Source organism: Branchiostoma belcheri, unplaced genomic scaffold (genome assembly GCF_001625305.1).
Source record: "Branchiostoma belcheri isolate BF01 breed outbred unplaced genomic scaffold, Haploidv18h27 scaffold351, whole genome shotgun sequence".
Classification (NCBI taxonomy): domain Eukaryota; kingdom Metazoa; phylum Chordata; class Leptocardii; order Amphioxiformes; family Branchiostomatidae; genus Branchiostoma; species Branchiostoma belcheri.
In genome coordinates this window covers 24,107-35,237 of record NW_017803967.1, presented here as the reverse complement: position 1 = coordinate 35,237, position 11,131 = coordinate 24,107, and the positions used below count along the sequence as shown (strand labels likewise).

At 40.2% G+C, this 11,131-nt stretch overlaps 1 protein-coding gene across 1 annotated transcript in view; it reads left to right on the top strand.

Moving 5' to 3' along the window:
* LOC109475904 (transcription factor RFX4-like) overlaps positions 1–11,131 on the top strand; it is a 44,254-nt gene that overhangs the window by 16,695 nt on the left and 16,428 nt on the right. The window contains exons 9-11 of the mRNA XM_019776726.1: positions 368–580; positions 1,708–1,827; positions 2,038–2,193. Of these exons, the coding sequence (XP_019632285.1) occupies positions 368–580; positions 1,708–1,827; positions 2,038–2,193 (489 nt within the window). The remainder of the gene's footprint in view (positions 1–367; positions 581–1,707; positions 1,828–2,037; positions 2,194–11,131) is intronic.

The window sequence follows — 11,131 nt, the reverse complement described above, 5'->3', positions numbered from 1 at the left end:
TGTATTTGCTCCCAAGCAAATGTCGGCCTCTCTAGTTGTAAATGGATTGCCATAATTAGGGTTGATCACTGTGCTTTAGCCACTTTTTTCATTATATCAAAGGATTAGTGAGACTGTAATTTTTACTTTATACTGTCTGTCAACATACATGTAAAACATGGAAATGAATCTATGCTTTCTGTAAATTGTTGTTTACACAAAAACAAGGGATAAACACTTGGGTAAATAGAAATATGCTATTCAAAATAACATGCTTCAATATAATACAAGACATTCAATCTAAGGGTCCGTGTCATCACTAAGTCTTCTAGTTTGTTGAAAATAAATTTGAACATAATTGATGATCCTCTCTACCATATCCACACAGTGTACAAAGAGTTTGAGACTTTGCTAGAAGAGCAGGCACCCATTGAGGCTTACACAGAGTGGCTTGATCAGATGGTGGATAGATGTGTAGTGAAACTGAGCAGCCACAAACCTGGGAGTCTTCGACGAATAGCCCGTCAGTTTCTCCTAATGTGGTCTGGATTTGGAACCAGAGTCATCCGTGACATGACACTGCACAGCTCACCCAGCTTTGGTAAGTCCTTTGTGTTTGTGTGTGTGTGTGTCTGTCTGTCTGTCAACACGATAACTTGAGAAAGCTTAGTTGGATTGTCCTGGTGAGAACTTGGAATTTATTTGATTAGGTTAATTTTGGGTTCCATAGCAGCTTTTTAAGGTACTGCAGGGGGCTTGATATCTCATGTTTTGAACTTTCTTTAATCCCAATTGTGTACTTGGAGTAGTACACAATCAAAATCTTTGATTTAACTAATGATTACCATGTAACTGTGATACAGTATTCAAAAAAAGACATGCAGTCTTGTAATTAGATGCACGGAAGCTAGCTCCTGACCTCAACTTCTGTTGCATGGACATCACAAGTGAGGTTCCATTGAGCACATCTAAACAATTTTCACATAATGGTCCTCAGTCTCCTCAACATTTTGATCTGAATAGTCATGGTATACAGCTCATGTAAAGGTGCCATGCTAAATCAGATGGATTGTGTTTCGGAAGCCTTATTCGGGTAAATCGCATTATTATTATAATGATATGAGGTATATGTATACATATACCTCATATCTGGTCCACATGCCACACATTCCATTGGAGTCGTGCCCAAGCACAATGCAGCTAAACTACAATCACTGCTGTTTGATGAAAAGATGCAAGGTGGCGTCTTGTCAATGTCAGAGGTCAACGACCTGCTTGCTGTGTGCCCCCTCGCAGCGCCGAATAATGACTTGGTCCCGCCAGACACGCTGGACTTCGTCCTAGAATGGACACATTATTCTGTCATTATCACTCTTGGAGTTGTGGTCACATACCTATTTGTATCGCATACCGGCCACGGTACTGTAAGTCTCTTTAGATTTGCGGGGCCTAAAGTTCGCAGTTTTGGGAAAATGGACAGTCCGCGGTTCGCAGATCTAATGCGCTTCTACCACTTTCGTCTGAACACGGCCTTTGTATCAACAAGAAAGTGGCCTTTCACAAAATAAAACTGGCCTCTGCTCTGGACACTTAACACTGCCTGTAAATGTTGTGGCTTGGTCTACCTACATGTAATGCTACTGATGTTTGGTGAAGGTCCAATCAGATACTTGGTTAATGTTTGCAATTAATATTTTTTACTAATAAAACTAATGTTTGTTCTCCTAGGTTCATTTCACCTTCTGCACCTGATGTTTGATGACTATGTGATGTACCTGGTCGAGAGTCTTCAGGCTAGTCAACACTCCTCACAGCTGCTCCAAGATATGAGAGGAGAAAAAGATTCAGGTATGCTTTCTGGAAATTAATAGCACCCAAAGCAATTTTAGGCCCCACACCCCCCCCCCACGCCTGGTGGTGCCAACAATTATAACATTACCTATTTTTTCATGTAGGTAGCATTTAGGCAGGTAGCATTTAGGCAGGTAGGTAGGCATTTTCATGTAGGTAATAATAATTGCGCTATATGATTCTCATTATTCTATCATTTCTCCACAGTCTCTAAGGACTTGGATGATCCTGCCCTTCCCAATATTCAAAGCTCGATGGTTGGCATGGAAAGTAACTCCCAACTTTCTATCACCATGGATACACACCCGACATCCCCCAATCTGGATGCCTCCCCTTTACAATCCTCTGTTGCCTCCCCCACAGGTAACACCAGCTTTTATTGACTTTCACCAACTAAGAAGGTTTATGTTTTCGCAAACTTTCAAGATATGGTACGTACATGTAAGCTCTATTGGAAAGAAGACATACATCTGTAAGATGGGGCCCTAGCAGCATGTTCTGGGACAGCTGTGGCATTTGCTTAAAAATCTGTAAATTTAAAGAGAATAACTCTGAACAGTCACTCACTGTGACAGATCGACCTGGATCATATCTTAAGGTCATCATCATTTGTCATTCACTATGTTAAAATTTTAGCCTTTTCCCCTTGATCCCACACTGTGCTACTACCAGTGTATGGTAACAGTACTATCATATAGTTTATACAATTTATGTGATAGTGTATAGCACACACATAATGTTATACTAAACTGTCTTTCATTTTGGGTCATGCACACAAGACTTTATTACATATTACTGATAGCAAATTAAGAGAAATGTTTTAGAAAAGCTATAATTGGAATATTTAGTAATACATGTACATGTACATGTACTAGGTAATACAGTGTATAATATGATGTGGGTGTCATCCATGGATTGGCCAAATCCTTATTCTTGTTAATTTGTTATTTATTACCTTTGCCAAGATGGTATGTTTTTGGTGGTGTTTTTTTTTCTGTGTGTGGGCGTAAACTCGTAAAATATAGATAAATTGTTTTGATATTGTCTTGAATATGATTTGATTTTGCACCCCCTGGCAGCTTGTTATCATGGTACTACTGCACCAGAACTTTCAGTTTTGATATGTTGTGATCTGGATAAGCTAGGTTGATGACTTTTGGATGGTACATGTAGATGGGGCAGGGGCATTTCTCTGACCCAAGTGGCTGCTAAAGTGTACAATCGGCTCCTGCTGAACACACTCAAACCAAACTCTGCTCAGATTCTCACTTTCCGCCAAATCTTTCAAGAAGTTTGGAACCATCAAAAGGAAGCTGTTCTTATCTTCATCGATTTCAGGAAAGCGTTTGATTTGATCAATGGTGACATCATGTTCAAGATCCTACAGGCATATGGTGTGCCTCTGCCGATCATCAATGCAATTAGGATTATGTATGTTAACACTAATAAATAAGGCAACTGTACTGAGGGAGAAACAGGACCTCCATCAACATCAATGAAGGTGTCTTGCAGGGTGTTCCTCTTTGCATCGTTGCATTAGACTATATATACCAACTGCTCTGTGCAGCCCTCAACATTTCATGGAGGAGTCACGTGACCAACAGCCAACTTTTGGGAATCTGCCTTGGATTACAGTGATTATCTGTATATATGGCAAGAAATCGGACATAGAAAAACAAGGCTCATTTTAGAATCTTACAGCAAATCTTACAGCAAATAATACTTCAAATATGATTGTACCCAAGGGAATTTGTCATTCTAGGTCGCTATTTACTACATTAATCATTTAGATTATGTTTTCCATTATAGACAAATTGATTTTTCTGCATCTTCTCGACATTGGTCATTAAACACTACGGTTAGTAAAGAGACGTGCACATAACTATTCTAAAGAACGTAAATCTGCTATCTTGCAGTCCAAGACACTTGGCAGCTGGCACAGGAAAACAAGCCACTTTGGTGTATGCCACGAATCATTAAGCTCAAACCAAACAAGGCTTTTTCAAATCTTACAAGTGTTTCTGCCTACAGCACACACAGGTTCTTGAAGAAAAAAACAACAAGGCTCTTTTAGATATTACATATTACAGACACGGATTATTAAACACGATTAAGGTCTTTAATCCTATGCCTACATCTCACAGGTTGTTAAGAAAACCCAAGCCTTTTCAAATCTTACATCTTACTGACACGGGAAATTAAGCACGATAGTAAATTTAACAGAGAAGGGCGTAAAGGTCTTGATCAAGCACGTGTCTCTGTTCTGGGAGAGAAAAAAACCAAGGCTTTTCTAAATCTTACATCTTACATCTTACAGACACGGGTCATTAGGCACGTCATGGTAAATTGACAGGAAGGGCGTGAAGGTCTTTAATCCAGCACGTGTCTCTGTCTTCAGCACACCGGTTCTGGGAGAGAAAAAAAGCAAGGCTTTTCTAAATATTACATCTTACATATTACAGACACGGGTCATTAGGCACGATGGTAAATTTGACAGAAGGGCGTGAAGGTCTTTAATCCAGCACGTGTCTCTGACTTCAGCACATGGGTTCTGGGAGAGAGAAAAACCCAGGCTTTTCTAAATCTTACATCTTACATCTTACAGACACGGGTCATTAAGCACGATGGCGAATTGACAGAAGAGTGTGGGGATCCCTAATTGGAAAAACATTGGCATGGTGGAGAGAGCCTTTGGTGGGGTGGCTAGCCCGGGGATCGGGTGCACGCGGCAGCCGAATTTTGTTACAGAAAACTTTATGTGAAAGGCTCTATAACGAAAACAGTGGATGACCAGGTAACAGACACTTACCCTGTTTGAATGTGTGAGATCTTCGTCGGACCACGATTCTCCTTCCTCTTCGGAAAGGTCAGGAGCAGAAGCCATACCGTCGGTCCGACACGTATCACAACGTCTGACCTCACTTGAGTCTCAGTCATGAAACCATGAAGTGTCCTGACACCAGAGATAATGGCGTGTCGAATCAGTATCTCTGGTGTCAGGGTACATGAAAGTTGATCACGTTGTTGACCACACAGACACTTGTAAGGACCGGTGGTAACAAGTTTGGATTAGAAACATCTGTGTTACAGTACATTTCGATAATCTCCAAGCAGATGTAGGATCCGGCTCAATTCGTGTTTTTTTGCCTGTTTTTTTTTTTACGATTTTTAATTTTTTTTTATATAAAGTTTTTTTTATTGGTCACCTAATCAAAAAAACGCATATATAAAAAAAATTTAAATATCGTTAAAAAAGGCAAAAAAACACTAACTGAGCCGGCTCCTACATCTGCTCGGAGATTACATTGCGACGCGTTTTCGCATAAGTTCAATAGTCTATAAATATATTCATACACAAAATATGCATTTCTGGTCATCCTGTGTAATGTAGTGTGTTTTACATCATGTAGACCCCCGAGGGTCGCCTTGCATTTATGAGAAATCGCTGTACAAGCGTCCCGGTAAGATTGATTTATTTGGGGCCTAGTCTTCCGCTGTGACGAATGGAGAGGAGGGGTAAATTGAGAGATCGATAGACCAGGCCTGAGACAGACTTCAGTAAAAGAAGACCTTTGTTGTACGCATGTACCCACTCTGACCCACTGGGTTAAGTACAGGTCACAAGAATGAAACAGTTTACAGATACATTTATTTACATTGGCAAGCTATTATCTAAATGTAGGAACTATAGACTAAATGAATTTGACTTCTCCTCGCTTCTTTGTATTAAAATGATAAGGATGTTGGAACAGATATTTTTTTTTAAACACAGGTTTGTTTAAACAGTTAAACTCAATAAAAATATAAAGTTAGGTTGTATCTATCTATAAAGTTCATCTCTCTCAGTGTTTTTTTTTTCATCTCTTTCAGTGTTGTATAGGTCACACTCTACAACAAAATGGTATTCATCTTTTATACTATCTAGGTTGCAGAATTCACATATTCGTTGTTTCAGTATGTCAGGGGAGTGCGGTTAGCGAGGTCAAACAAGATACTCTCCAAGCAGAGGTGGGGGGAAGTGAAATTAGGATATTCCGACTTGGCTAGCTTCCCGAGGCCGACTGCAGCGAATACGGCATCCTTTAGCTAGCCAAGTCGGAATATCTTACTTTCCTTCCCTCCAACCTCTGCTTGGAGAGTAAGACAAGAAGGTGAAGGAAGGCGGACGGATAGACTCACCACATGTGCAGCAAATTATTGACCCTTACCAAAACAACACATGGTCAAACGGACTTTGGCGCTGATGGGTCATCTGTCTGTAATATGTAAGATGTAAGATTTGAAGAAACCTAGGTTTTTCCTCTCCAAGTTTGTCTGTGAATAGCTGAGCCTCGTCCCCATAATGTACTGTGCCTAAGAGCCCCCATGCGGTATACTAATATATTGCATGTTTTACACGAAAGGCTCTCTCCACCATGCCAATGTTTTTCCAATTAGGGATCCCCACACTCTTCTGTCAATTCACCATCGTGCTTAATGACCCGTGTCTGTAAGATGTAAGATGTAAGATTTAGAAAAGCCTTGCTTTTTTTCTCTCCCAGAACCCATGTGCTGAAGACAGAGACACGTGCTGGATTAAAGACCTTCACGCCCTTCCTGTCAATTTACCATCGTGCTTAATGACCCGTGTCTGTAATATGTAAGATGTAATATTTAGAAAAGCCTTGCTTTTTTTCTCTCCCAGAACCGGTGTGCTGAAGACAGAGACACGTGCTGGATTAAAGACCTTCACGCCCTTCTGTCAATTTACCATCGTGCTTAATGACCCGTGTCTGTAATATGTAAGATGTAATATTTAGAAAAGCGTGGGTTTTTTTCTCTCCCAGAACCGGTGTGCTGAAGACAGAGACACGTGCTGGATTAAAGACCTTCACGCCCTTCTGTCAAATTTACCATCGTGCTTAATGACCCGTGTCTGTAAGATGTAAGATGTAAGATTTAGAAAAGCCTGGGTTTTTTTGTCGCTGGATCCGTGTCTGTAATATGTAAGATTTGAAAAAGCCTTGTTTTTTTCCCTTGTCTGTAATATGTAATAAGATGTTTTATAAAAGCAAGGACAGAACCTTTTCGAAATCTTACCTCTTACATCTTACAGAGACTTGTGTTCTAAGATGTAAGATGGAAGATAGGAGATAGGTCCTAATTTTTCTTTGTAAATTTAGCACGCGTTTTTATTTGCTGTTGTAACACTAGGAAAAGGTACTTTGATTTTGTTTTGCAAATGTAGCACGCTGATGCAACTATCCTAAATCAGGAAAAGGTACTTAACATTTGCAAAAAAAGGCGTGTTTATGTGCTGTTTGTTTTGCAGACGATTTATCTACCAGGAATACCATTTATGTTGTTTTTGTGTTGAATTCCCTTGGGTGCAATTTATTTGGAAAGGCTTCCATCTAATCTAGTTTTGTGGCGATTTTCTTTGTTGCTTATTTGATTGCTTTCTAACAGGGAGTATAGGATCTTGCTAACAGGGAGCATGGGATGATGACTTTTTCCGATGTAAGATTTTGTGTAAGATTCTAAAATGTGCCTTGTTTTTCGATGTCCAATAATTTGCCACTACTGATTATCTGTCACCGTAAATTGTCACTGACTGATCATGTTATGCAACACGACAAGATATGGCAGGGTTGGTTCTTCTTTGGTCACCAAAGAAAAAGCGGATACATCGTCGCCCTTCTTTAACTCTGAAGAAGGTGATCGAGGAGGACATAGATCTGGGCGGTGTTGAACTGTCCTCGGTCATGCATGACAGAAACTTGTGGAAATAGTATACATGGTGTCATCAGAAGGATGAACTGAACTGAATTGAACTGAACATGTAGATAGCTTTTATGGTCAGGAAGAAGTGACATGAATTTCGGCCCCTAGCAGCTTGATCTTCAACTGCAGATGCATTTGTTGGACGATAACTCTTGAATCGATTGACAGATCGTCATGATTTTCACAATCATCTTTTTTGCATAAACAATGATAAAATTCTATAAATATATTATGTAACTAGAAAGGCCGACATTTGCTCGGGAGCAAATGGCTTCACCACATCGCAAAAATGGACCTGTCCCACCCTAACACACACAGCCCTGTCCAATACCTAATTTAAAAAATCTCTTTTTAAAAATGGATTCTTATAGTGACCCCTACATTATGTTATGGTCGAGTTAAGACCTTGACCTTGAGTTTCTTTTCATTCATACTGTAATATTTGAAGTCTAGCAGTACTTTGGTGGTTTGGTATCTTAGCATCTCTATATATCTTACTATAAACGAGATCCAAACAGTTCGATTACTTCTGCTGAAGCCGGGTTTATTGATCCGTATGTTAACTCTAATACAGGTATATGGTCTAACAGGTACAAGGGAGTTTGGCACTTAGTTACACGGATAGTTACACAGAGTTACCAATGGTCTAGGATTACACAGATGAGATACTAACACTTATACAATACTAATCTACAGAGCTACAACTACACACGTACACGTACCTGAGATGTCAACCAACTGCCTAACACAGCAATTGTCACTTACAAGCTCAACTCTGTTCACAATAGTCCCTAACCTGATTGGTTCCTCTCACCAACCAATCAGTGCCTACCTAACGCGCAAATATATGCATAATCTCTATAACAAGTCTTTCCACATGGTCATTTACATATTACCCTAATTACAATATTCATAACCGTTACACTACTATAAAACTAGGCAAGATATAAAACGTGTCCAAATTTCACTTCACAAATCCAAATGGTTGCTGAGATTTAGACAACTTATTAAGTTGCACTTCGGCACCTGCCATAGGGCTAGGCCCCGTACAGGGCTAATAGGCGGGGGCATTTAGTGGTCTCATTATTTTGTCAAATATGCTATTCTGGCCATCCCTTTCTTATTAACGGAGATCACTGGTACATACTCTATCGTTCCCAGTCGTTTGGAGTTAGTATAAGCCTTTTTACGGCAGAAAGGGGGGGGGTGAGCGCCAACGGGACTTCCACACTAAGTCCCATAGATAAGCATAGGGGTCCGTCTTGGTGGCCGTTGCCATGGCAACGGGAGTCTGACAGTGAAACAAACGGGTAAATTCAAAGGGAACTAACGTTACTAGTTGATATACCATACGATTTTGGCCAAATATCCCCGTTGTCGGCAATTACCATAACCGTTGTGGATTAAGGTGGCAGGACACAGTTTTCGTCCTATGGGGATTCCTATAGTTGTCGGAAGCACCTAAATTACTAGATAATAAGTTAGTATGCGTTGATGAGAGTTAAAGATTTTGTGCCCCTGGCATCTTGTCTATTATTGTAGTATTGCAATGCATAGAGCAATTACTTTGAAATTTAGTTATTTATACATATAGTATTGTGTTCTGGATATGCTAAGATCATGATTTTTTCGTGCTAGGTAACATCTGTGTCCATAATATCACCAGGGTCCATAATATCGCCACCTTGAGAAATAGTGTGCTTAAAGATATTTTTACTGCAACATACCCTAGGTAATACTATGTACATTTGAGGTGTGCAGGAGTGCATGTATTACCAAAAGTATGTTGCAGTAAAAATATCTTAAAGCATACTGTCTCTCAAGGTGGCGATATTATGGACCCTGGTGATATTATGGACACGGATGTTAGGTCATGTGAGATGAGAAGTACACACAATCACAGCAAAAGAAAGCTGAAATATCATAAAAATCAGTTCTTATTTCTGTTTAGTAAACTTAAATTCATGACTAAGTTCTGACAGCAAAGCTACAAAAGCGTGCAAAATTAGGACACTGTCTAGCATTGGCCATTCACGAAGGTAACGTTACATTCCTTCTTCTTCTTCCGTTGATGTTCATCGGCCGATTTGTCGGCCATTATTGACAAATTTAACGGGTCAAAGGTCACCGCTGGGGGAGCTTTAGTTGATGTTTGACACTTGTGAGGCAAATGTAGACAGAGACTGTGACTGTGCTCCTTGGGTAGAGAGTTCCAGTCGCGTATGGTGCGAGGGAGAAATGAGTAAAACCGGTAGTTTATACGACATGGGAGTTGTTTGTTGGCTGTGGCCTCTATGGGGGGTAAGTCTTGGAGGGTGTGCCACTGAAACTGCTCCACCATGATTGCAGAGACACTGGCGGTGTTTCTGTATCGGTGACTAATACAAAACGTGCAGCCCTGCGCTGGACCTTCTCGATCTTGTCTATGTCTTGGTTTGAATGAGGGTCCCAGACACTGCTGGCGTACTCCACAATTGGTCGGACCAAGGCTTTGTAAGTCAGCTCTTTGGTTTTCCTAGAATGTACCCTCAAGTTCCGCCTCAAGAGGCCCAGCACTCTGTAGGCCTTGGAACATGTGTTGTCAACATGTTTGCCCCAAGAAAGGTCTGTCTGTAATGTAACCCCCAGATACTTGGCGAAAGGCACTCGCTCTAGAGTGGTTGTGCAGTGTGTAGCTAGTGTTGGAAGGTCACGAAGGTACATTCACAAAAATGTCTCACAGCATTTGCCACTAAAGTCTTGTACATGTTCTCCACACAACTGTTTTCAATTCATACATCAAAACCTGCACACATTTTGACAACTAGCAATAGAGCGCCGTGAGTTCGAGCGCTTAAAAAAATGTTCAATGTTAGGGCACCCCCCTTAATAATCATAACGACCGGACATTTGATATTCATACTTGTGGCATTTAGAAATTAAAGTTAAGGTCAGCATTATTAAACTTATTTAAATCAGGAAATCATTTGCATGATTTATAATGATGAGATTATGCTAGCCTTCTTTTCAAGATAAGATATTAGGCCACACCAATTTAATTTGTTGGTTCTCGGATTCGCCCGTTTTTTTCTGATTTGCAAAAAAAAAAAAATTTGATTCTGGTCCTGAATCAACTGAAAAATGCTCATGTTTTGCCCCCCAACAGTTGAAGAAAGTCCTTTTCTTCCTACTTGTTACAGTTTTCCCATCTATCATTGCAGTGGTTTGATTAAAAGTTCAAAATTCAATGTTTAAATTCTAACCCAGCCTTTTGTGTTGACTTCATGGCTCATTTTGTAGCATTTAAGCCTATAATAGGATGCCTAGACCTACGCCAAAAAACAGTTACTCAAGCAACTGGATATGATTTTGAAAACGTCAGACGTTTCAGCTAGTATCCACTAGCTTTCGTCAGTGACTGAGAGACCAGAGGGGAAAGCAGGTTTATAAGTACAACCTGTTGATTGATATGCAAATAAAGTGAAGACAAATTTTTACATTACCTACAAAGGACAGTTCTACCAACAAATGCACGGCTGTGCTATGGGATCACCAGTCT